Source organism: Aspergillus tanneri (genome assembly GCF_003426965.1).
Source record: "Aspergillus tanneri strain NIH1004 chromosome Unknown AapTan_9_pilon_pilon_pilon, whole genome shotgun sequence".
In the NCBI taxonomy this organism is placed as follows: Eukaryota; Fungi; Ascomycota; class Eurotiomycetes; order Eurotiales; family Aspergillaceae; genus Aspergillus; species Aspergillus tanneri.
Genome location: NW_022984636.1, coordinates 42,382 through 67,425, shown reverse-complemented (window position 1 = coordinate 67,425; position 25,044 = coordinate 42,382). Strand labels below are relative to the sequence as shown.

The following is a 25,044-nucleotide window of genomic DNA, read 5'->3' as shown; positions in this document are numbered from 1 at the left end:
CAGAACATGGTGGTGCAATATTCTTTTCTCCTGCGCGGGTACAGCAAGCTCGGGACATTCAGCAACAAAAGGATGAAGAACTACGGCTTGCTAAGACCTTAAAGCTAGAGGAAAAGCTTCGTCGGTAGCAAGAGAAGGAGGAAAAGCAACGGCAGCTTGAAGAGAGACGAAAACTAAAAGAATATACTAATAAAGAAATACGCCGTCAGGAAGCGGAGGCAAAGAAGCGCCAAAAGGAGGAAGAGCAGCTAGCAAAGGCCGCCTCTCTGCAGCTTCAAAATGATTTCAAATCGGACAAGAAAGGCAAGAAGAAGACCTCTACGCCTTGTACAGCCCAAAATAATAAAGTTGCGGCTGTACAGACCTCTAATATAGTTGATGAGGTCCCTCCTACCACAAGTCGTCGAGGCAGGCAAATCCGCCTCCCACAACGCTTCCGGGATGCTTAAATTTGTATATAGCATGTTTAGCAGCTCTAGATTACTCCGCCAAAAATTCTTTATCTAATTCGAATTGTATGTAGTCGAAAAGCTTCATTTTCGATTTTATCGTGGGGGGCGGAAATCCGGCGGCAGGCGGTATCCGGCGGCAGTTGGTAATCTACGTTATGCAATAGCTGCTATATAGAGTACATACTACTACATACACTTTGACAATGAACCATGGCTTCAATCACGGCTCTTCTCCCCCGCTGCCCCTGTGCCCTTCATCTTATTCTCTAGTCCTAGAGTTTCCAGGTCCTTCTTTTTGTAATAATGCGGCGCCACTTCTACCATGTCAGGATTCGGGTTCTGCCTCCCTTCACCGCCTGTAGATAGTTTAGTTCTGACCTCGCGTCGCTCTGTTTACAAGTTCTTCAAGCGATGTCTTCGTTAAAATAGAATCCAGTTGTTCCGCCATGCTCACGCCGTGACATACCAGCCATTCCGCCTGTAACGGCATGTTGCTCCTCATGTACTCCTGACTCGTGTCACGGCAAGGTCAAGGTCAAGTTGTGGGCCCCGGGCCCACGACCTCGAAGAGATCCCAGATCACCTGATTTCCAGCCCTAGCCCTATTCAATCACGTGATCACACATCCTACACCTCCCTCCCAGCAACACCTCTACAGATAGCTCCTCAAGTTAGTTGTTTCGAATATGAGTCGCCCTATGTTCTGAATAGATCTTGTTTCATTCAATTTAGGTTTAGGACCGTGACAACTCGTCAGACGCCCTTTTAATGATGATGCCAATACTTTCAATAATTTATTGTATGGAAACAGCCGGATGCAGGTCTACCTGGAGGTAGCAATCGCATTTGCAACGGTATCTCCAAACAGCCAATGTTACCATATAAATTACTAGGTGCAAGCCATTGCACTGTATCAGGACTAACACCAAGAAGAACTAGTACTAGCGCGAAAAATATTTTCAACACTCCTCTGTAGGTACAATCCTTATACAGAAAACTGTATGAGAAGCCAGCCACATTTAAAGCCTTTCCCTTTGCTGTTGACATTCATTATCCATGGTTTATCCATTTCCAGGGCCTCTGTGGACTGATAAATAAAATAATCACCAAGCTTACCCCCTTTTTTCAGTGTCACTTTATTTTGGTCGATTGATATCGATATTTCGGTATGTTCTTCCGGTTCAGGAGCTATATACAGAGTTATAGCTGCTGATTTGATCGGAGAGGTCTCTCTGCGGGCCCAAAACGGCAATCGTTGGTCGAGATGCTGTAATTGTATAGAACCGGTAGAAGCGATTCGCTGCCATTCAGACGGGTAGTCGTTCTGAAGATCTACTGCAACAACCTTGTCCAGTTTTCCATATGCCGTACTCGTCGTCTGTTTGGCCCACTTTCTAACAGCCGAGGAAGCACTCTCCTCTAGTAATCCACCACTGCTGAATGCAGAGTACCGCAGGTGGAGTACAACATCCGTGATAGATCTGTAGTCAAACTGCTTTAGTGTTTCCGGGAGCGCAATACGCCAGGTCGAGATGGCGCCCGCTCCTTCGAACGGTCCGTACCGTCCATTGTCCCGGAACTGCAGATCGGAGACCCCCGTATCTTGGATCCCGCTGCTTACGGCGATGGAGCTGATCGGAATACGATCAGTGCGGAAACTGGCCTCTTTCTGTTTGCTGTAGCTCGCTGCAGTGGATGAGATGCGATACTTGTGCTGTTGTAAACTCAGTGTACAGCTGAGATTAGTGTAGGGCCCAACGATACAGGGCATCGAAACTGCCACCGACGAAATGCGTCTGCAGTAGTGGCCCGGAAAATCCATGTCAAACAGGACCTCAGGGATGTCAAAATCGGCCTTACACGATTCTTGGAGTTGTAGAAGCGCCAGTGGATTGACCTGGCGCAGGGACACGATTTTCAAAATTTCGAAGTCGTGAGTGCGGCTCTCCATGTAGATTGACTCCATTCGCTTCAGGTCAAGAAGCAATGCTTCGCCTGACAGCTGCCCATCGCGAGAGTTCTCCCAGTACCCTCCTGAGCTAGCGACCGAGTCTTGTAAAGTACTGTTCTGCGGCCTGATTGCAAGTTCGAAGTCAAGAGCTCGCGCAGCGGTTTTAACCATCGCCGTTGCCATCAGGTAAGTTTGATGGAATAAGGTACCCATAGAGTGATCAAGCAGGGCGTACAGCTCCTGGCTGGTATATTTGGTGCGCAACCACTCCTCCTCTGCGGCGGCATTGTCGATTTCTTGTTTTTGAACTCGGATCTCTGCCTCGCAGGTATCGACGCGTGACCGCAGGCCGTTGAGTTCTTTGTCGATCCTCACAAGCTCTCGGCCGCAAATGTTGGCTTCCAACCGACGTTCCTGCAGTTGGCGAGTCGCCACGGCCTTTCGAGCAGCCTTTGCGCCGTCGTCCTGTACTCGCTGTGCAGCTACTTTTAAAGCACTTCCATATGTGAGCAGGCCTTGGCCGATATTCTGGCCCCCGACACTGGTGTCTACGCCAGTCCCCATGGGCTGGGCCTTCATGCCGAACATGGGAATGGCAAATGCCGCAGCCGCAGCCGTTTCGAACGCTCCTGCGCCCAGATTGAGGTTGGAGGCTTCGTCAGCCTTCTTCATTTCCTCCTGCTCAAATGGTGACATGCGAAAGTCGTCCATTTGCGGTTTCTCAATGCTTTGCGGGATATCACGCCAGGTCCCTCCCGGCGGCGGTATTTCTTTCGTGTCTCCGGTCAGGGCTAAAAAGTATTCCAAGCGCATCTCCTGCTGCTTCCGCGCCTCCTCTAACGCTTCAATTGACCGATTGGCTTCGACCTTTTGACATTCCTTCACGCGAGTCACTAATGCCAGGATTGCACTCTGATGTTTCGATCTCAGCATCGACAGGCCTTCCGAGTCCCGTTTCTCCTTGATGGACAGCAGCTGTTGGCCGGAAGCCTTGAGCTCGTTTACCAGCTCCAACGCGTTTTGGATCAGGCGTTGGAAGCGATACCGCGGCATCGGGCTCTCCAAGTCACTGAGAAGTCCCGCGATGCCCTTGCCGCCTGGGCCTTTCGCTCGCTGCAGTGCCCCGGGGTCAATGGGTGGCTCGAATAAAGGAAGGGTCCGCTTCCTCCCGTTGATGTCCATGCCATTGCGGATTTTGTACAAACGATCGTCGATGGCAGCACGGAGCGAAACGAGATACGGATTTCCGGGGACGCAGAAATAGCCGGTTCTGAGGAAGCTCCGTGGCATAGAACCCTGTGCCACAGTAGTTCCCCGTTGCCCCGGCTTAATATCGAAGGGAAAGCTGAGTTCCATGTCGACGGTGGCGTTGGAAAGTTCGTTTAGGTCGTTCTTAATTTCGTTATACGTCTTGGCCTTCCGCTTCCCCAATTGGGGGAACTCCACCGGCTGTGGGCCGAACACGTGGGATGCTTCTGTATACATCTGGATCGCCAACGGAATGCTCTCCAGAGTGTCACGACGGAAATATTCGTCACCCATGGCGATCAGTAATTCGATGTACTTCATTGCGATTCGCTTCATATAGGCGACAGGATGTCCTCGAGCAGCCGCATGCACGTTGCCCCCGCTTTCGTGCCACTCCTGCAGGGAATCCAACTTCGTTTTAATGACATCCTTTTCCCGGAAGGGGGGGAAGGACCAGCACCGATAAACGTCAGTACCGTCTATTCTGGGGTCAAATACAAGTCTGGCCACCTTTAGTGCCAGCTCGTACTGTTGTGTAGCCATCAACCGCTCCATTATCAGAGATGGGACATGGACGCCCAGCTCCCAGTTGTAGATGGCAAATGGTGCAGCACATTCATGGTAGTGTACCTTTTTTTCTCGAGTGTTCTCAGTCCACCTGCCAAAGGCATCGCTGTGCAGAAAATCCGGTGCAGTGTGCACAATACTCTTCAAGGTGTCAAAGGTGAGCTCGATCCTGTCTTGCTGTCTTGCTGTTTTCACCAGAAGAGAAGAGGTCCGATTAAACAGCCTCTCGACACGGAAACCATGTAACATAGAAAGGTTAATATATTGGCTGATGCTGTTTGAGTTCGACACCTCCAGGACAAGCCCTCTTGCTTCATATTTACCGGAAGTGTCCGGCCCAGGATGATTGAACTCCATAATCCAATCACAAGTAGATTTCTTGAGCAGATCCCTAATCTCGGTGCCTCCCAGCCGAAGTGTGGCTTTCTTACCTTTGTCAAAGATAATGTCCTTTTCCGGGATCGACGGATTCTCCTGATATTCACTCTGGAACCTTAAAAACTTGGTTGTAATAGTTTCTCCATCAGCTGAAAGCGGTATATTCTTGGTATTGTCCGAGTATACCCTAGGTACGGGCAAGCCATCTTCTTCGATTAGGACCAGTTGCTGGTCTCTGATCTGAAACTTCCCTAGGGAGCTTGGTTGTTTATCTGATGTAATACCTTCGACGACTATTGTCAAAGATAAATTCTGTCGTTCTGGCATGATCCAGAACTTGAAGTTGGAAATGTCTGGCATATTTTTCTCTTGGTCAGGGTTGACATGTATGGCTGACGGAGACACCGTCCTTGGAGACCACTTCCCATTATTCAGTCGAATGTATCCCATGCGAATTTCCCAGACGCCAGCAGGTCGAATATCCGAGGGTTTCCCTTGCCGAATCAGGTTCTCGTACGTCTGATCCGTCCGTTCCGGATCCTTCCGCCCAAGGGTGACGTCCGGAAGAAAAATATACAACTGGTCGTTGAAGACCACCGGAAGGATGTATGATCCCGGCCTGGGGAGCTTTTTTATACCCGCATCGGTATCCTGGACGGGGATTTCAACCCTGATCTTGCTCCACGGGGTCCAGATTGGGCCCATCGTCTTCAACATGGGCATCGAAACCTTGCGGTAGTAAAACTGTGGAGGGGAGGTCCGACTGCGACCGATGATATGAATATCATCGTGATCGAGAGGGTTCGCGCCACCGTAACGAATCCTATTAAGGAGGTACGAATCAACCCGTAGGTAGGCGATCTCATCAACGCTGTGCACATAATCCTTCACAATGTCCGCGACGCTCTCGCTGTCCATCTTGGTCTGCATGACTTTCGACTCCAGCACCTGGAACTGCTCGGTCTTATTGTCGCGCAACGTGGGGTCGGCCCAGTTTTCGGGATACAGGTATGCCTTGCGATCTGCTTCCCAGAGCCGATATCGCAGCATATACTCCAGCTCAGTCCGGTTGAACAGCTCGGATCGTATGCCCGGTTCCGCACCAAGTGCGCAACGCTGGATAAATACCTGGACGGACGAGATAGCCTGTTTGATCCGGGAGGTTTGGAGCCCCGTGCCCATCTGCACATCGATGAGAAAGTGACCAAATAGTAGATCGGCATCGTTCAGGTCTTTGTCTCGCGCATACTGAGTGGAGAGTAGGTAGTAGACCAGTGCATTTCTCTGACTACTCCGAATGCTGTCGCTGGCCTCTGAAAGGGCAGTCCCACCCGTAGTCGATAGGCCGGGGAAGCGTCTTGACTGAATGGCTAGACGTAAGGCGGCGGCATTCGCAAAGTCCGCTTGGACTAGGTCCTTTAATGCCGGTTGCGCTATGGCAAATAGGGATCGAGTGGAAAGGCTGGGAAGGTTTAGGTCCTGAACAAACCGGATGGCCTCTCGCATTTGATACAGCGTGGGAATTGCCTGAAACAACTCCACCAACTTCTTTGCATCGTGCTTAGGGTACTTTGACTGCAGAAATTCGGTACAGAGAGGCGTCGGCCACCCAGTGACCTTGGAGAGTTTATCTGTAAGCTCACTATATGTCTTATCTTCGCCGCTTTTATCAAATGTTTCAGGAGATAAGACCCATTTGTAGAACGTGAGTAGTGGCAGTTTTGCACCCTTTTTTGTAAACTCTTCCCGGAGTTCCAGATACTGCTCAAGGTTGTACACGCTCTGGAGACTGAACTTCTTGAAATCCAAACTCTCGGGGCCCGCTTTGGATAGCAGGTACTGTATAACGGGGGTGAATTCAACTTCTGCCCCGTAAAGGCGGAATCTGTCTACCAGAATTGAGACCCGCATCAAGTCGACAATGACCTGGGCAGTGTCGTTGACAAGGCGCGCATCCAATAGTTCACTGCGGTTAAAAGACGCGGGCTGGGCGCCTTCAGCCTGTTTAGCTACCCATGTCAAATCGCGCATGTCACCGTCGAAGTCTAACTTGTACCAACGGCTTCCAATAAGCTGGCTGGTGTTTGCCGTCCAAAAAGGATCTTGCTTCTGGAAATTGAGCAGCGTTTCATCCAGAACAGCCCGTTTGGGTTGGCTTTTAGACCTGAATACGTAGACCCCTGTTGTTGGTGGACGGAAGTAGCCTGAAAATTTGCTAGCTGTCGTTTCTGGTGTCTCTGCGAGGCGCAGGAATATATCCATTCCCGGTATCTGGCCAGTCACATCCCGAATCAGATTTGAGAGACAAAATGTGAGCAGTGGCAGGCTGAGATCGGGAAAAATTAGGGTTAACGATTTAAGGACTGCCTGACGCTGCTTTTCTTGATATCGACTTGGCAGAAAGGCATTTAAGAAGGTGTCTCGACGGTCCTGGCCTGCCGCTGCACAGATGATCTTGGCACAGAGCTGTGTAGCACTGCTCTTACCGACTATATTGGATAGCTCGGATATGAAGTGTTTGGCCACGCAGCTATCGATGGAAATGTCACCGGGGCTCTGGATGAACTGCATGACATCCTTTCTACCACTTGCGTTGCTTATGAGTTCGTCAACGAGGATTAGAAGAGCACTCTCGTCTTCCATTTTCCTCTTTACGTCTTGTAGCTCTTTGCTATGCAAACAAGAACGGATCGACTCCGTGATTTGAAGATGCCGTTCCATTGTAGGTTTGCATCTCTCATCCGTGGCGCTTGGAATTCTCCGAATAACAAAGAGGAGACGGTCCAGCGTCCAACGCGTTGTTGTTGGCTGCAGCGGCGGATAGTCCCGCACGAGGCCCAGAGTGGTTCGTGGGTCCATGAACGGCTTCCAGTCGGCTGGATATAGCTCCAAGAACTGTGAGTACGCCTGCGGAGAGATCTTCAGAATTTTGCAAAGCACCGAAACACGGTAGACAGCGGAAATGTTGGCTAGCGTCAGAGGGACGGGGGATTGCAATCCCAAAGCGATCCGGATTGATTCATATTCCGCCAGCGTCAAATCCAACGCCATCAACATCAGAAGAAGACTGTCGTCGCTGATCGGCGTGGGCTGGCCCGGAGAGATACGTCCACTGCCATCGGGCGTGAGCACCTTGCGGGTTTCCTCCGGAAGAACGGCACTAAGAAAGAGCTGTGCATACAGCGAATTCGGACCGTGGGTGTTCATATCGCCCCAGAATGGTTGCAGCTTTGTCGGAGAAAGATTTGTGAGATCCGCCAGTTGCCTAACCGCTGCCAGATTGTCCAACATCGTAGGTGTTATCGTCATCCCGTCCTGGCTCATCCCCTGTTCAGCAAACGTAGCAACAACGGCGTCCAATTCCTCAATTGGCCATTGAGATTTGTTTCTCAACCGTAGAAATGCCTGAAGGCGGTCGCATGTTACCACGCGCAGCAGCGGCGGCTTGGTTGGGTCGGATACCCACTCGCGGAGTCGCATAGACTCAAGTAGTTCTGTGGGATCGGGATCTTGTTCTTTGGTTTTATTCTTGATTTCAATGAACAGCTTCCCGTTACAATATTTGGTTTTTAGGACGTTTATTAGGTCTTCTAATGTCAGGCCGCTGCGGGGGAGCAACTCGTCCTTTATCTTGGCCAGGCCCTTGTCCCACGTCAGGTTCTGCGGTGCCATGTCGTCGTCGTTCTGGAAGCCCCAGTACTGGCAGCGGGGCCTCAGTCCGATTATTTTCCCGTACTCCGTCTGATTCATGTTGCCGTCGACTAACGTTTTCAGAAGTTCCAGACTATAGAAGCCCTGCTTGGTAATTGCCACATAGTCCTCACGTTGTAGGTTCAATATTTCCGCGGCAAGCGCATGATCCAAAGCTTCGCCAACAGCATTAATGTTCTTATCATCGGAGGCAATAGCATACGGTGATCTGAAGGTAGACAGTAGTCTACATCCAGAGGCCCCCAGGGCTGTGAGATACGCACGGCCGCTGTGGATAGCCTGATTGTATGGGAAGCTATGCAACGGCGATACGAGTGGCTGAAGGATCTTGCTATATACCTGGAAATTCGTATTACGCGGCTGCATGAGGGAACTCTCACTGGTGTCGTTCTCGTCCGCATCGACGGGTTTAATGCGAGGTTCTTTTTGGTCCTGTAGGTTCCACACTACCGACTCCAGCACCTCGTTCACGAGATCGACGTACGGAACAAGTACCTTTGTATTTGCGCAAGAGAGCTGCAGGTCGCCCAGATCAGCTCGGCGCTCAAACAGCTTGTCTAGCAGCGTGACGCCCTGGGCATTACGGCCTGCTGTGGTGGGTGTATGACCCAGTTTATTCAGCAGGTCGACGAAGAATGCCGCTGGGCCTGTGATTGACGCGCATTCCTCGCAGCCCATACTGTCTACGCCGAACATCGTGCTCAGGTTAATCTCCTCCCGTTCATCTTGCGGGCCTGAGGAAGGAGTAGCAGCGACAGCGGCGAGGGAGACATCCATGCTGCTGCCGCCGGTGCCGCGGACGGCGAGGGCTTGCGTCCACAAATGCTCACTACGAGACGCGATGCGGAGTGCGTGGCTCCTGATCCGCTCTGCTCTCTCGCATGGCACACCCTCGCGCATGATCGACTGCACCGCTGGTTCTCCCACGTTGGCAATCTCTTCTGCTGATGCGTAACCACATCTGACCAGAGCGCCCACGTCTGAGGGCTCGTTCACCAATGCTTGCAGTCTCTGCAAGTTGAATAGGTACGTAGCCACAGCTTGCCGCTTCTCCGGCGGCACGCCGGCGGCCGTAAAGATTGTCGCCGTGCTGCCAACATCATCACCACCACCTTTGTCAACAGCCAGTAGATCCCGAACGGATTCCTTGGCAATGTCAAAGTCCCCATACTGGATGGCCTGATGTAGGACCGAAGTGATGAGGTCTTTACATTCGTCCGGTGCCGGGATTACTCCCGCGCAGATCAGGCCGCGGAGGACGGAGGTCGCTTCCTCGGTGAAGAGCTGCTCGCGCAGCCGCATCCAAGCCCCTTCGCCATTGCTAGGGAGCTTTTGGCTATCGCTTGGGATAGTGACAATGCGCTCGGCAAGCTCTCGCCGGGCCACCGCCGGTTGGAAGGAAGCCCCAGCAAGCGGTGGCTGGGAGAAACAGAAGGCGACAATGGGGACGGAGCAGTTGCTGAGTGTGTACAGCCATCTGATGGAGTCCAGATTAGTGCGATCTGAACTGGAGCCCTGGTGATCGGAGTGAACAGCGTTCACAGTGACTTCGAGGGAGCGGGTCGTTGCCAGCTGGTCCTCAAGATGGCGGACAAGGCTCGTGTTCTCGCCGAAGACACGAGGGAAAACTTCTGAGGAAAGCAGTTGCAAATCCTCATCCGTAAGATTCGTAGTAGTCTGAGAGATCGTTATCCCTGACTCCGACACATAAAGCAATAGCACCTCAAGTCACTATATCTTCACTACGGACAGTTCAGAGCATGATTGGAGGACAGACCATGATATGTTTGCCTTGCCGTTCAATGTGTAACACCGGTACTTGGCAATACCTAGGATGTTGTGTGAAATGTTGCTTCCGCTCGGGGTGTTTTCAGTATGGTAGCCATGGACAAGAGCGACTCGGGATATATCTCAACCAAAATCTCATAAGCCGTTGAACAGACAACATTCATACAGATACGGTCTTACGTGGCGCAACCTCAACCAGCCACAATGACTCTTTTTAAATTTAACTGAGCTGCAAAAATGTAAAGATCATGCATGATGTAAATTAATTCCGTTACTACGTAATTAAACCTAAACACCCACCCTTTCCAGAGTCCAATGTTGCTGCAGAAAGGCTGTTGCCGCTTACGGTTTTGCAACTGGGCTCCGTACCGGCCATGCGTAGGAAGTCAGGCAAGGACAAGTACGTCCGTGCATGCCGAGTTTCCCGTCACACATACATGGCCAAGGCGATCGATGTCAAGATGCATCATCGACGCCGTGTAACCGTGGTGAAAGCTGATGGATGGGAATTCGATCTGGAGAACCCACCTGCACGTCTGGTTACGAACTTTTTGGAGATATGGGTCAATTACCTAACTGTCCGTTCGGAAAGTCTGTCAAGTTAAAAATCTTTAACTAATATCTGCAGGCCGTGTGAATCACATCCCACCATTAAAAGGTGTAAGGATTGCGGCCGTTGTTACAGCTCAGTCCCCAAGTTAATCGCATTGTTGAACATGTATTAGTAATGAGAGCATTTATTCTCTTAAATCGAGTATTAACTAGGATGCCAGCCTGGGATAGTAAAGGTTAGATATATATAATATATATGCTTGCAGAAATAATACCTGTTTAGCAATTCAATCTGCCGTAGCCATTAAGGCTATAAATTTACCGGTTATTTTTTTTTAGAGTAACAATAATACCACTCCCTGCCATCGCTGACTGAAAGGTTCATAATTTGATGTTTTAAGATATTAGTAGATTCGTCAACGATATATTAATATAGCTGGATTAGGCAAGAATATTAAGAAATTAATCTAATATTATTTTGTAGCAGTTAACAAGAATTAATTCACTCACAGTTCTGCGCGAGGGGATAGAATATTAAGAGTTAAGAGAATGAATAAATTGCTTTATAGGCTCGCCTTCAACCATTGAGAATAGTCTTGCACCGGTGAAGATTATTATTCCAAGCAGAAAATCTAGCTGTTGCTTATGCGCCTTTGAGAAATCGAGCTTTTTGTTAGCTATAAGGGCTTGGCTTGACGTCTATAGTTCTATACATATTGTCGACAGTTCTCAACATGTTGCTATAAGAATTAACAAATCGGTGGCACTGCCTGAGATGATCTCACTGACAAGTAATATTAGCATAAAAGAGTTTATTCTTGCAAAATATGCAGCGTACAAGGGGCTTTATGTAGATAATAACACCAAAAATTAGTACAGTAACACTAGTAATTGTATAAGGCAACCTGCCCTGTTATTTCGATTAAGAACCTTGTAGTGTCAAGGGTTGAGCCCGATGTATTGCCCAGGCATGGCCTTCGCTCCTATATAGGGCGATATATGCGACTGATAGAAGATCAGTCGTTAGCGCAGAGACAACCAAACCATCATATGTAGGCTGCGTTAATTTCTCGGCGAGGAATCTTATCGACTTGGAGCTTCATTATATAAATCAAAATCCTCCTATTGCAATGCAAGACTGTGCAAACAGAATTAACATCCTTAATCTGATGTAAAGGGCTGGAGCCCGTTTGACCTCTCGGGCCAATGTCCCTATTGTCCCTACTGTCCTTACTGCCATTTGGCTCCATTGGCCCTCGATGTTGGAAGAAGTAGAGTGGAATAGGATATTTAAACAAATTATATTTTCTGACACAAAATTCCCTATCACAGCATTAACGCATCACTCTAGACAATTGTCGTTTTTCATTCTGCCCTAAGTTACCAGTATCCGCCTTATCGTCACACTGCCATGGCGCATATACAGATACTAATGGCTTGCCGTATTGTAGTCTCGGCGCTCAGGTGGATCACCTAATTTATGACTTGGCGCCGATCGCCGTATTGTTTTAATTAATACGGGTTAATCATTCCGAAATATACTCAAAAGTCATCAAGGTCTCAAAAGCCCACAGTTGCCCGTCTGAAGAACGTTCTCCACGCTGTATCCTTATTTCTGGATTTCTTCTCCTTTCTCTTTTTAATATCAAACTCATCGCTCCTGATTGCGCCAATGTTACTAGTAGCTAAGCCACCAATATTCATTTTGGACACTGATGGATCCTTATACCCTTTCCCAATCTGAATGGCCAAGTCAAGGAAACTGCGTACTGTAAGATCGTCCATCCTATAAATGTCATCTTCACTGGTGTCGTATTCAACTTCAAAAATAAGATCGTCATCATTATAATCATGGCTTGTTTTACTAGCTTCGTTCACTTCAGCATCTGTGAAATTGCCAGAATTATCCTTCAGTCCGTGGGTCTTGGACATTCGATTATTGATCTTTGTGATGTTTGCGAAATATTGAATGCAGCCCAGCCATGTCAACGGCTGATTCAAGTACGCCGGCCCTGGAGGAGGACAGGAGGATTGATGCTCTGGAACTTTGAAAAGAAGCTGCTTCGTTTTCTCCTCCTTCCCTTTCTTCTCAATCGATTGATCATCATTGATGATAATATCAGGCGAAGGCAAACCAAATGCGGCATCCTCATCTAAATAGCTGGCCCAGGTGGCAACATCGGTCAAGCCGGAGATGTTATAATTAACAACCCGCAGTGTTGGGAAGAAATTGGGTACTACACTGGGAGATATCAATGACACACTGTACCTCTGAGCCAAGGGTCATCCATGTCTTCGGGTGGCAATTTAGACCAATCTTCCCTAAGACTATAGAGATACTTGAGGAACCAGTGATCAGACTCATCGGAATTATCAAAAGACATAGTAGGGAATTGTAGACTACTACTATCGTCTAGAATTTCTGCTTCATCGCTGTCCTGGAGTATAAAGTGGTCGATATTCATATGTCCATAAACAATGCCAACCACCACATCGCCGAACTGGTGGACCAAGTGAGTATATTTCCGCCAGCATGTTTCACGCCAGTATCTGGTATTCCACTCCTTGGGGGGTTTTCCCTCTTGAGGGCGTCCAGACCTAGCTGGAGGGCATGCCCTATTAGAATAGCCTTCATGTTGCGCAATCGTAGCGAAGAAAGCTGCTTATGCAGCCACTTCATATGCCGAAAGCCTGGCTGTGACTCCTTATCACATCCGTGGACGCAGTTGTTTTTCAAATAGAAATACATCATGTTCAAGCTAATGACAGCCAACTTATTAGGAATCACCTCCGTAGTAAACCATCCGCCAGCATCAAATGTACTGTACTGGCTCTTGGGGATGAACTCCGCCCATACGCTTCGGAATTCCTTGGTCCAATTATATTCGTCGTCTGTGGGGTCTTTCATGCTATCATGCGGCAATATATCGTTATTCCCGATTGTAGGAATAATTGGAATGGTAAGAGCGTGATTGGAATCCTTGAATGTGTCTATAAAATATTTGGTAATATTTCTGTTCGAGCAAAGTATCTCTTCCTTATCTCGGCGTATATCGGATTGATGGCGGGCGGAGTCACCAGTCCATATGACGAAGTCAATACCATCTTTGAGGTTCTTCTTTATCCAGCGGAATGTTTTGTCTATGAGGGTGAAAGGTGAGTCGCAGCGTGTCCCTTCTGCCCCCAAGTATCCTGCGTCACCCCTTCCCGAATGACACAAATCTTCGGGTTTAGAATTGGCCTTATAGTACGAGTCTGAATGTAAATCTGCGTAAAGATTAGTCTCACTTCCGATGCCCCCTTTCCTTCTTTCTCCTTTTTTTTGGCTTGGCAAGTCGTACCAGTTATATGTAGAAAGCTACCGGTAAGTCCTCGGGAGGACCCCTCATGCTCACCGGCTCTGTATGTGCCTATTGAATAGAGAATCCTGGTTGCTAAAAGGCTGGTTGTCTTCAATGGATATAGCAGACACTCTGCAAACTAGAACAACAATAATGGGCAGTAGCAGATATAGAATCATTATGTTTCTGCTAGACTGTGAGAAGTCCTGGATGTATGGGAAAGGAAGCAAACACTAAAAGCTTTACTAGGGACGTTAAAGGTTTGGGTCTTTGATGAATAGTGGCGATTAAATATTTCAGATTCGACTCGTATCACATGCTATAAATTCCAATACTCACTTTCCATTCCCTTCGTCTTTGTCGCCTATCTAGTTATCTATGACGTACACATGATAACGTCGTAGTAAATAGTGGATGACACTGTCATTAACTCAGACCTTGTTAATTTACTAAAAGCCTATGTAACCAAAACTGAGCTCACGAAGTGTAGAAACCATTGTTACATAAGTCTAGTCTTTAACTAACTAATGTAAGCCTAATACATTGCATTGCAGTTCCACATGAGCAAGGTAAGTTATATTACTATATCTGTCTAAACAAGTGATTCTTACACTGTGGCCATGATCTGGCTGGCTGATACGGGATCACGATATTTCTCGCGGAAGCTCAAACATATAGAACCTCCTTCCTCTCTGTGGGTCAGAAGTACGCAATTGTTAGGCCAGTCTGCCTTTAACTCCAATATCTACGTAGCAGCAGAATCTCTAGCGCTTTATCCACGTACAATTGAACAGCAACACGAAAACATAGCTTTTTTGGGTTATTGTCTTCGGACGTCCTTGCCATCACTGTAATATTGTGGTTACACAAATTCCAAAAACGTCCCCGGTAGTAGAGTAGAGGGCCTAATTACCGTGCATACGTGAAGCGTGATTCTAGCTTAGGTTGCATTCCCTGGAAATAAATTTCGCCTGGTTGATGTTGTGTTAGGATATGATTTAATATGAACCAAAGAATACTGGTTCAATTCCACACAGCACTGAAACTCCCTATTAAACTTATTAATGACGTATTAATTATGTGTCTGTCAAGCTAGAGTTCATAGTTATATTAAAATAGTTTATAGTTACGCTATCTACGGTCAGGCTGTATTAAATTCTTCAGTCTATTAATCAAAAGGGTTAGATTTAAGTTACTAGGAGCTTACTCTAGGGAACGATATTCCTTGAGAACAAGACGTATCAATAATTTTGCCGCCGTAACTGTTTAATCCAGTACGAGCATAAATATCAGAAGTCAGAGCAGTAGATTTACTAAAATTTTAGAAAGTAGGGCGATCTAGAGGCATATGTTTTAATTAAAATTAAAGAAAAAGAAAGTGGTAGTAGTAGTGCAGTAGTATTTATATACAGATATGTCACCTCTGCGCTAGTTGCCAAAAGATCACAGTCTGACGGCCAGGCCCACAGACAGGGTAGATAGATAAAGGTATATGATTAAGCCACACAATCCGAAAATTCAAATTTAATCTCGCCCTAACCACTATGTCCAACCGCTCTGTTTATGTTTCCTTACCGATAACCACGCTTCACCTCCTCGCCTGATTTGCTGGTTGTTGGTTCCGTGCCCCGTGTCTTATGTCTGCATCTTGTCCATGCAACCCCGAAGGATTGGAGGTAAAATGGTCTCGTTTTGAATAAAAGTCCGATTGCGTATCGGAAGGCATGCGCCTACGGGTTGTGTGGCGCGATAATAGTATCTTTTAAGCTCTAAATTGGCCGAGGAGCCGTGTCCATAGCATAAATGTAATTGCCTATTGCGTCAAGCCAGCCGCAGCCGACGAGACGTCCCAGATACTGCCGATAATGCAGTTATTCGGCAGTCTCTTCACAATGTTTTTGACCGCAGATCTGCATGGTGGATGCATGAGATCAGGATATGCTGGACAGATTCCATCCTATACCCGTATGGGCATGCCGTCGTGTCCATGGCACAAAATGTTCCCAGGTAGGAAGCCAACGCGATCCGGCCTGTTTGCATCTGTATAAGCACTGAGCTGTGGGCACGGTCGAGGCCCCCATGGAGTTCCAACTCCCGACTCGTGGACTCGGGGTGTATCTGTTTAGTGTGGACGCCGTGTGTTGTGGAGGTCCACCCCTCTTACCATTTCTTGTACGCTAACTCACGGAGGCGTCAACGGCACGCAGAGACCAGAGTTGCTTCCTGCGTGTAGGCTGTAAACTCCTGCACAGCTGCAAGCTTGGTGTAGTAGTCTGCATGCTTATTGCTGGAGACGCTTTTATAGCCGGGAAGCCATTGAATACATACTTGATGAGCTCTTAGTCGATCAATTTGGTAATACTGCAGCGTAGGATATATTGTCCAGATTATCGTGGAGACTCAGCGCATGCCTGTACAGCACTTTAATTGTTAGTAAGAATTACCAGATTGTTGGTGGCTACGTCGGAGGCAGTTGGTTGGGCCAGAGAGAGGGCTAAATTAATTCCCATGAGTTCTCCTGCATACACTGTGTGCGTGGTGTCTTGTCCCACCCTGGCGAGCGAATTCGCCACTAGGCTGCTGAATTATGCATACCGCCGCAACCGTGGATATCCTGTTGATATAGATTACTCAAGCCCATTTGGTATTAGTAAAGCTAGTTCTTCCGGGACTTCTAAGTGCATTGCAACGCAGTTTGGGGTTTGACAAATATAATTCCAAACATGTATCTTATTTAGATCTGAAAGTTTCTCGAATATCAATTTCCCTTAATTTTAACACTGAACTTTTAAGCGAAGGAATTATCAATTGGGGAGAAAATGGATTAGGACCTCCCAATTAAATAAGTTGAGCAATTTTAGTTATTTTCGCTTCAGACATCGTCCTTCGCGGACAGCAAGCATACTACAGATGCAGTGATAAGGGTGTTAGAGTCACGAGATAATAAAATCCTTGCTAAAATATGGTTTAAGACACCGGTATGTCCCGACCTTCTGTACGTCATGCAGCTTGTCAATGCTGAGACAAATGGCTTCAGGCTCTTAATCTCGCTATCATCTAGAGAGTCTACTGCCTCCAGCTTCATGCAGATTCACACGACCAAGTGTAGGCACTAGAACGGGATGCGGGTAATTGGACATTGTTTGAGCTGGCTGTTTTAGAAAGCGAGTCAGCCACATTTCCCAGGGTTAAGAATGGAATTGAACTCGTGTGGACTAGGTATTATAATTGGTTCTCGACTAATACATATGGATGGGTATGAGTATCTCTTAGGGCAGGTGTTATACAGTCCAGCTCATGCACATTGTCTCTAGGCTGAAAGTGGGGTTTTCCAAAAGGAACATGCTTTGCTAGGCTCCCAGAGGTAAGTAGATTTCTCCTATATTTTAGAAATATTGCTTATATTTCTGCTCTAGGATGGCAATGTCATAGCTATTCGTATTTGTGTTCGTTTTCGCGATCCGGAAAATTACAGCCAGGACAGTTTATCTTGTTATTGATCTTGATAATAGTATAAGTAAGAGCAAATTAACTTGCCAAGCTGTGCTGATCTAAACTTAAGTATACAGAGGACCGGAGAGCCATTGACTACACTTAATTATCTCGGAAATTAACACTATAAAAGAAGTGATTTAGAAAGTTGACGTGTAAAGGAGCTAAATACCTTGCTATCTAGTGACTAGATATATAAAGACGAATCAATGGGAGGAAGAAAGTAAAGGGGAAGAGGGAAGAAGTGTGTTCTTATACTACAAGGGGTCATGCTACTGCAGTAAGCAGGCTAATAATATTCGCTGATTCCAGCGAAGGCGAAGGCGAGCAATATACAGGCTACGCTAACAAGCAGATTAATCCCACTTTCATACCGGAGCTTCCTATGAGTCTCTTCCGAGCTGATGCATTAGAAACTGGTCATGAGTGTCCTTTGCGCATCCTCTTACTAGGTTTGTCTTTGGTTTGGTCGTCGAAAGACTTCAAATTGCTGATCTACTATAAAAAAGGAGGAGTCGCGGACTGTTGGTACTTAGAATCTTTAAAGCTGTCATGGACAAGTTTCCCCGAGAAAAAAGCCATGCGAAGTATTTAATATAATAGCAGGCACAAGTACCGGAGTGTGAGATCCGTGATTTAAAATATTATAATCACATTAGCTGGTGGTGATAGTTTTTTTGTAATTATATTAGGGTGTCTCCAAATAACTGTGGACAAATGTATTCGAGAATATCGTAAACTCATGGGTGTAATTTTCCCAAAATGATCCATGGGAAAGTATTATTGATATGTTCGAAAATGGTAATCTTTACAACACCGAGGTGTTGGAAGATGCCATTAAGAAACTCATATGCGATAGGGCCGGAGTAGATGATATACAACTGCTTAATAAAGAAAGTAGCTGCAAAGTGTACTAAACTACTAAAAATTTATATGTTAAAGATGACAGCTAGCTATTTGATTTATATTTGTTATGACAATTCGGAAGGATACACCTAACAACCGTGGGCCTATTTTCGTTCGTATAAAAACAAGCGGGAAATGTCACTTCTACCCAGTTTTCAACTCTGGGAAGCGGCCCGTGCGACCTCTGCTGCGCCAGTGTATCGCAAGCCAATGGAAGTCGTACAGTATAGACTAATTGGTGGTCTTGGAGCCAATAATCCGTTAGAATGGTAAGCAACAAACCCGTCTTCCACCTTGGAAGTGCTGCTTACTTACAGTTTGGTAGGCTCTGGGCTGAGGTATGAAGTGTCTTCGGCCCTGCACGCTCCCCTGGCTGCTCCTTTGGCATCAGCACTGGTGTCTCTGTCAATCAGCGTCTGTCTGACCCTGGAATTTCTATTTGGCCATGGAAAACAATCAAATCTCTGATTAAAGTTATTGCATCGTATGCCAGCGTCGCAACTAATTCTGAAATAACAATCTTCCCTTGCGTGCGCTCGTTGATACATTTGCGCTTTTGGTAAATTTGCTAATAACTGACTGTACGTTGCCTAAGTAAAAAATAGTAATCAACTAGCTGCTACAGTTCCTAATATCATCATCGATCTTGACAGTGAACCACTGTTCTCCCCGAAGCCGCACACCTGGGAGGGCCTCCAGCCATTCCTGATAGTCACTTAAACGGGTAGCGTTCTCTTTCATATCCACGAAGATCTTGATAGCATGTCCAGGTGCCGATTTATTCTTTCGATTATACTGTTTTCCGTCTGGTGCTGAGCTTTCATCGATGCCATAATTATTCCTCGGGGCTCTATCGGTTCCTGCAGAGTCTCCTTTAGCTGAGGGCAGCCTGTCGGATGTCCAGAGTAACCGTGGGAAGGCTGAGGTTTGTTCGTGTCGCTTTGGTGGTGTATGGATTGCCGATATCGAAGTAACAAATGGACGCCCAACTTCTCCCGACGCTCGTGCTTAGATTAGATGGTGTGGTAGTTGCATATTCTCCCCTAGACTCTAAGCAACCCAGAGACTTCCATAAGTTCGAGAGACTGGTTTGGAATATTTGCTCGTGCTTGTTCATTCGCTCTTTGTTGGCCTTGTTTGCGTTGCGGGTTTAACAGTTTCCCAGAGAGGATGAGCTGTTCCCGGAGTGCCGTGATCTCAGATTGTAAGGTATTGATATTGTTTAGATATACGGCTTACAGCTTCCCGAATGCCGAAGTCCGTGGCGCGCCTTTCCGCTTCTTCGGTCGCATGCTTTAGCTGTTCTGGGAGAACTTTGTTTGTACTAGCTATGGTGGCTACATCATTCGTGAGCTTTGCGATGTTGGCGAGTGGCGAAAGAACTCCTCGCGTTGTAGTCCCCTGGGATCGACGCTCTCGAGTAGGGAGCAGGGGGTTGTCGTTCCGCTTCGCCCGAATGTCTCTCATTTTTGTCTTTTCCGATTTTCTTAGCTGCCTTGTGCAAGTTTACGGGCCCTCTCCCATCTGGTTCCTCGACGTGTGGTGCTTGCGCAGTTTGCGATCTTGTTTTCTGGGTGCAGCTGGAGTCGCGGGTGCTTCATACGCATTCATGTCGTGACTGTCCGCGCCGGCCGCTTCTCCAGGAGACATATCGCCAACGGGATTATTGAAGTGTTGTAGGTCAGCTATGAGGAATACGATTTTACTTGCCTTTTCAATAAGCTGGCAGTCCTCGCTTCCGTTTTCAAAATTCAGTAATACCATGGCCGCTAAAAGAGTCCCCTTTTCTAATCTGCCACCTACTGGCCTTGTCCCTGCTCACCGTCGCCCTGCTGATTATCACCCTGCTCTCCAAATTCCGTTGATTCTGACTCTAATTTATCAAGATCCATTTCACCCTCAAATTCGGGATCCTCGTCTGAATTAATATCAGAATCTTGCATCCTAATATAATTGGGTTCGTAACAGAGTTGAGTAATAGTATCCTCCTGATAAGGATTATTACGTCTAGTATTCCCTTCAGTAGTATTCTCGTAAGCAAAAGCATGGCGACAACTCTCCTCCTCAAGTTGCAGAATTTGAGATGTAGTCAATGGTGGTGAGTGTATACCACCTTCATGACTGAAGGAAAATCTCAGTGTCATGCAGCCTGTCAGTTATATGTTTGATTGCATCTCTTTTCTTTGTAGTAAGTTATTTTAGGGCGTCGAAAGGGCCCTGAGGTTACAAGCCAACCGTCTGTGAAGATTCCTGGACGATCTCGAGAACAAGGCACATGTTTTCAACCATGAGTTGCACGTGTGAGTTTATTTGAGCCCATTAAATATTAGTAGTCTATACTGTTACTAGAACCTGTTACATACAGGGGAATAATGAGTCATGCTTATTTCGGCAACTTCCTGCAGAGCATCAATTGCTTGGTGTGTCACCCGACACTCGGGGTCTATCTTTTTCACGGCTTCACGGACAAGACTTCCAAATGTAGGTTTGGAAATAAAAAAACCAGTTTGGTTTGCATACTGACAAATCGCTCATACTCTAAAGCGATTATTAGTAAAAGCTATTACTAAATAAATTAGTTAATTCTTACTGGGAAGAATCTTGTTGGAAAGGCCTGGGACAGGCGCTGGTTCAATAGAAGTATAATCATCTACAGAACGACCATTCTCATCAAGAACCATTCAGCTGCGCGAAATACCTTGATGGCGGCGTCTAACGTGGTATCATCGCAGCCATATTCCCTGGCAGTCCGAGCATACTTTACAGATTCCGACAATTATAATGAACTAAGTGCGGTTTGAAGAGAGTTCATATTGATAAGAGCAATGAATTTTGAAAGTTGAAGCAATTTTATGTGCTGGCCGGTATATCACTGGGAACAGCGGATCGCCGGGATTACCATTAGCTACAGTAAATTTCCGTCATTGTATCTCCAATGCAGCTAGAAGTACTTCCCAGTTACCATATCTGTCTTCTGGAGATCTTTATCTTTACAAGTTTTACGGCCGTGGTGTCATCTGGGTCGAGTTGGGAATTCCTTGTTAGTAACTTCTAAACAACTTGCCGTCTAGTTTCTGTCGTCTGAGCCCTCATTGTCGAGAATAATGCATGCTACTCCAGCTTGCAAACACAGCGCATGAAGTTGATCCTCAAATAGAGCATCCCACCTACCAAATTCACGATTTGGTAGGAGCTCAAGTTTTTCTAGAAGGGGCGTAGCCTGGCGAGCCGCCGCCAAAAAACATTCCACCTTCATCAAAACGAGCTTCTCCGACCAACTATAGCTGCACTGTGATGACAGGTCCTCGGTTAAGGACAAATAGGTCAACGACCTTGGAAGGATCCGACTGAGACATGGCGCCTGGTCGGGGAGCCATCCTAGTAACATAGCAATCGGGGCTTTGAGCTTGCGGAGACTACTGAAGTTCTCAAGAGATCCAATATGGCCTTCCACCGCGCATATATTGTAGTATTCCACTTCTTCGGCGTAAGGCGAGTAAAGGCTGGCTCGCAGTTCCAATCCTTCGAGAGTGTTCTGAACATATTGAAGGGACACCATCAAGTCCCTACAATTTGGCACAGGAAGGCAGTCTGGATCTCTACTTAGTTTAATACGCTGATTCGACACCAACCACGTGAGGTACTCACCCCCAATATTACACCAATGGTCATACCTGAACCTCTTCAGTCCTGGTAGTGCCTGCAATAGCAACCCGATTGTCCCTTCTTCCGCGATTGTTGAGTCCAGATTAAGCTTGGTGACGGTACTGGATATTAGCCATGGGCCGGACATGCTCTGTGGCTCACTCACACTTGCCTGGATACTTTCCAAGACGGGCAAGTTCCACAAGGGCCGGAGGTCATCCATTGGTCTATCGGACTCCTCCAAAATAATCTCTTTCAGTCCTCGGAGTCCAGCAACACCAGGCGTCCTCTGAATCGCTGCGGCGAGGACAGGCACATTGGATGGCCATCGGTATATATGCAGCCTGCGTAGTCCCGGAAGTCGCTCTAGTATAGAGATGAAAGTACCCTCAAACTGTACATGATTGGAATCCTCCGTGAGCACATTATGCACACAGAGATACCGAACCGAAGAAGCGAGATCCGGTCGCTCTTTGGCGGTGCGCAGAAACGCGGCCATACCTGCCAGGCTCCTGATATCAATGCGGCGGTACAGGATGGGCTCGGCCGACCGTCTCCAGACGGAGGAGATGCGCATGACAGATAATAGGTCGCTCGGCTGGAGCAGCGACCAGACGTCATTAGTGCACTCGGGGGGCAGTTGTTTTGGGAAGTCAGCCATGGGAGGAATCGGAGCCAGAAAGAAAATTTTAATTGCTGGGGCCAAGAAGACCGATCTGAATACTATATATAAGTTGCGCGACCGTTCTCTCCTCATAACCACTTGTGCCGTGCCGGACGTTGCAAGGGGCACCTGACCTGTGTACTCGGAGGTTGCAGATGAGTTGGGGTCATCGTTCTATTATTTGGGTCGCGCGAGATGAAATGATTATATAAGCGGCCTGGCAGTTAACTAGTTAGTTATTTAGTCTTATTTAGTGGCTACAGGTCACTTGTGCACTAGTTATATCCGAGCTGTAACCTGAGTTATGTGACTTCTAACCGAAAGTACACCGTCCGCTTTCATGGATCATCCGATTTCCGATTACGTTAGCGGCCACCCTGCCACCCATTCAATACAAGCAATCGCTTCCAAGTTCCAAGTTCCAAGTTTCCAACATGCTGATGGGGTGATGACGAAGGAGTAAGTCAGGTGACCTCCCCAACCTGACTTTCATCGCCCGAGGGGCGGGCAGTCTCCACCTCTTGATGTTGTCTCTGGCATGTATCGTCTGGCCCAGTCGTGATCGGTTTTGACCTCAAAATCTCCTCCGTATGGTTAACTTCCTAGAAATCCTCCCTCCTGAGTGTTGGAATGCTATCTGGTCCAACCTTGGGAGAGGCGATCTGCTGGCCACGATGCGCGTCTCTTCACCCTTGTGGCGCTCAGTCGAGCCATTTCTATATACGCAGGTCGATATCAGGACGCCTGCCTGTTTGAACGCATTGCTGCGGACCATGAATGAGCGTCCCGATCTTACTGCTTCCATTCAACACCTCCACATATGCCGCACCATTCATGCAGACCTTGGCGCCGCTGCGAACCCAGATCAATTGGTGCTGACCACAAAAAGGCTGCTCAGTCTGCTTTCCGGCCTGCGTTCTGTGCATTTTGATCAGTGGCCGGCCAGTCCCGGTATCCTAGCAGAATCCATCCAGGGGGGAGGGCCAGCGGGTTTTCCAAAGCTGAAGAGAGTCGTCTTGAAGGAGAGAAAAACACTGATTAACCAGCTACGCCCGTTATGGACTCTTCCGGCTATCGAGAGCATCGAAAGCAGCGTAAGCGCCCCGGAAATGATGTCTAATAGCTGGCCAACTGCTGCCACCCTCCAGAATCTCTGCCTGAAGCCAGCAGTATTGGAGGAAAAGAGCCTGGGGTTGCTATTACAAGCGTGTCCGTCTTTAAAAATATTTACTTATGATCGACGATGCAATGTTGGTGGTAAGAATCGTCCTTTCCTTCACCGTTGATTTGGCTCGTGAACTATCGTAATACCTAAGCTTATTCGGATTAGATGAGCCAGAATTACTCCACTGTGCAAGTCTTACCACCGCCCTGCACCATGTCAAGGGTACTCTTGAAGAACTGGATTTTGGTGTTCTCCTCTATTCCGACTATGCAGAAGAGGTGGAGTATCTGGAGATATCTCCTGTACTTGGCCACCTGGGACCACTGGATTCATTTAAAGTCCTCCACAAGCTCAAGGTCCCGGTGGCCGTGCTGCTGGGGTGGTTTGCTAAACAAGCACCGTCTCTCGCGGATATCCTACCGGGTTCGCTGTCCCATCTATGCTTAACTGAAGATCTGTCATCGCAATGTACATATGAATGGTCCGAGGAGTTGGTTCTTCAAAAGCTGCAGCCTTTCTTCGCAGCCGCTCGTCAAACAACTCCGCGTTTGAAGACATTTGAGCTTCTGCCTTGTCGTGACTTTGATCGCTGGGCGATGCCTCTGGAAGATCGACTCCGCGCGATGTGCTCCCAACATGGGATAACCTGCATCATACCGGAGAACAAGTGATACTGACGATGCATAGTAACAACTCTTCCTTTTGCAATGTGAGTAAAACCAGTTTTGCTTGGTGCAGCATTCAATTGAAGTGAATTTACTATTTATTGGGTTACTCTACACAGCCTTATTTCCATTGTCAGGAGAGCATCTAAGCCGGTGCTCAGCCTGCTGCTTCCTTGTTTTCGTAGGCTATAGCCATACTATGTATACATTGGTTGAATAAAATACGAGGGCTATTATCTATTGACCAGCTAGTTGAACGTATCCACTAGTATCAACTCCATAGATATATGAAGGTCTGATTGAGACGAATAATGACTTCTAGTATATAACAAGATACCAAGTAGGAATAGCGGTATCTAAAGTTTGACATTATCAATATGGAGATTGAAACCGTCCCGGCTCTTCTACTCACTTCTCATCCTGGCTGTGGTCATTTTGGGCTATGCCATTCAGGTTAACTGGGGACATTGTGGTATCTACTGCCCATCTCTCTTGACACCTAAGAGAGACAAAAAACTA

At 47.4% G+C, this 25,044-nt stretch overlaps 6 protein-coding genes across 6 annotated transcripts; 2 read left to right on the top strand and 4 right to left on the bottom strand.

The window, feature by feature from the left end:
• Nucleotides 1-668: 668 nt before the first annotated feature.
• On the bottom strand, nucleotides 669-10,087 carry ATNIH1004_011637 (uncharacterized protein; the record flags this gene model as incomplete). Its single annotated transcript, XM_033576199.1, has 3 exons — nucleotides 669-808; nucleotides 1,569-9,984; nucleotides 10,085-10,087. The coding sequence occupies 3 exons, from the start codon at nucleotides 10,085-10,087 to the stop codon at nucleotides 669-671; spliced, it is 8,559 nt and encodes a 2,852-aa protein (XP_033420863.1).
• Nucleotides 10,088-10,469: 382 nt separating this feature from the next.
• Nucleotides 10,470-10,759, top strand: ATNIH1004_011636 (uncharacterized protein; the record flags this gene model as incomplete). The annotated part of the gene is made up of 2 exons (XM_033576198.1): nucleotides 10,470-10,673; nucleotides 10,754-10,759. The coding sequence occupies 2 exons, from the start codon at nucleotides 10,470-10,472 to the stop codon at nucleotides 10,757-10,759; spliced, it is 210 nt and encodes a 69-aa protein (XP_033420862.1).
• A 1,448-nt stretch (nucleotides 10,760-12,207) lies between these two features.
• PPN1_2 (Endopolyphosphatase) lies at nucleotides 12,208-13,555 on the bottom strand (the record flags this gene model as incomplete). The annotated part of the gene is made up of 3 exons (XM_033576197.1): nucleotides 12,208-12,800; nucleotides 12,917-13,148; nucleotides 13,436-13,555. The coding sequence occupies 3 exons, from the start codon at nucleotides 13,553-13,555 to the stop codon at nucleotides 12,208-12,210; spliced, it is 945 nt and encodes a 314-aa protein (XP_033420861.1).
• A 5,874-nt stretch (nucleotides 13,556-19,429) lies between these two features.
• Nucleotides 19,430-19,853, bottom strand: ATNIH1004_011634 (uncharacterized protein; the record flags this gene model as incomplete). Its single annotated transcript, XM_033576196.1, has 2 exons — nucleotides 19,430-19,582; nucleotides 19,626-19,853. The coding sequence occupies 2 exons, from the start codon at nucleotides 19,851-19,853 to the stop codon at nucleotides 19,430-19,432; spliced, it is 381 nt and encodes a 126-aa protein (XP_033420860.1).
• Nucleotides 19,854-19,892: 39 nt separating this feature from the next.
• Nucleotides 19,893-22,692, bottom strand: ATNIH1004_011633 (F-box protein; the record flags this gene model as incomplete). The annotated part of the gene is made up of 4 exons (XM_033576195.1): nucleotides 19,893-20,121; nucleotides 20,190-20,304; nucleotides 21,558-21,977; nucleotides 22,035-22,692. 4 exons carry the CDS (start codon nucleotides 22,690-22,692, stop codon nucleotides 19,893-19,895), a joined length of 1,422 nt encoding a protein of 473 aa, XP_033420859.1.
• A 677-nt stretch (nucleotides 22,693-23,369) lies between these two features.
• Nucleotides 23,370-24,531, top strand: ATNIH1004_011632 (uncharacterized protein; the record flags this gene model as incomplete). Its single annotated transcript, XM_033576194.1, has 2 exons — nucleotides 23,370-23,952; nucleotides 24,026-24,531. 2 exons carry the CDS (start codon nucleotides 23,370-23,372, stop codon nucleotides 24,529-24,531), a joined length of 1,089 nt encoding a protein of 362 aa, XP_033420858.1.
• Nucleotides 24,532-25,044: the final 513 nt, after the last annotated feature.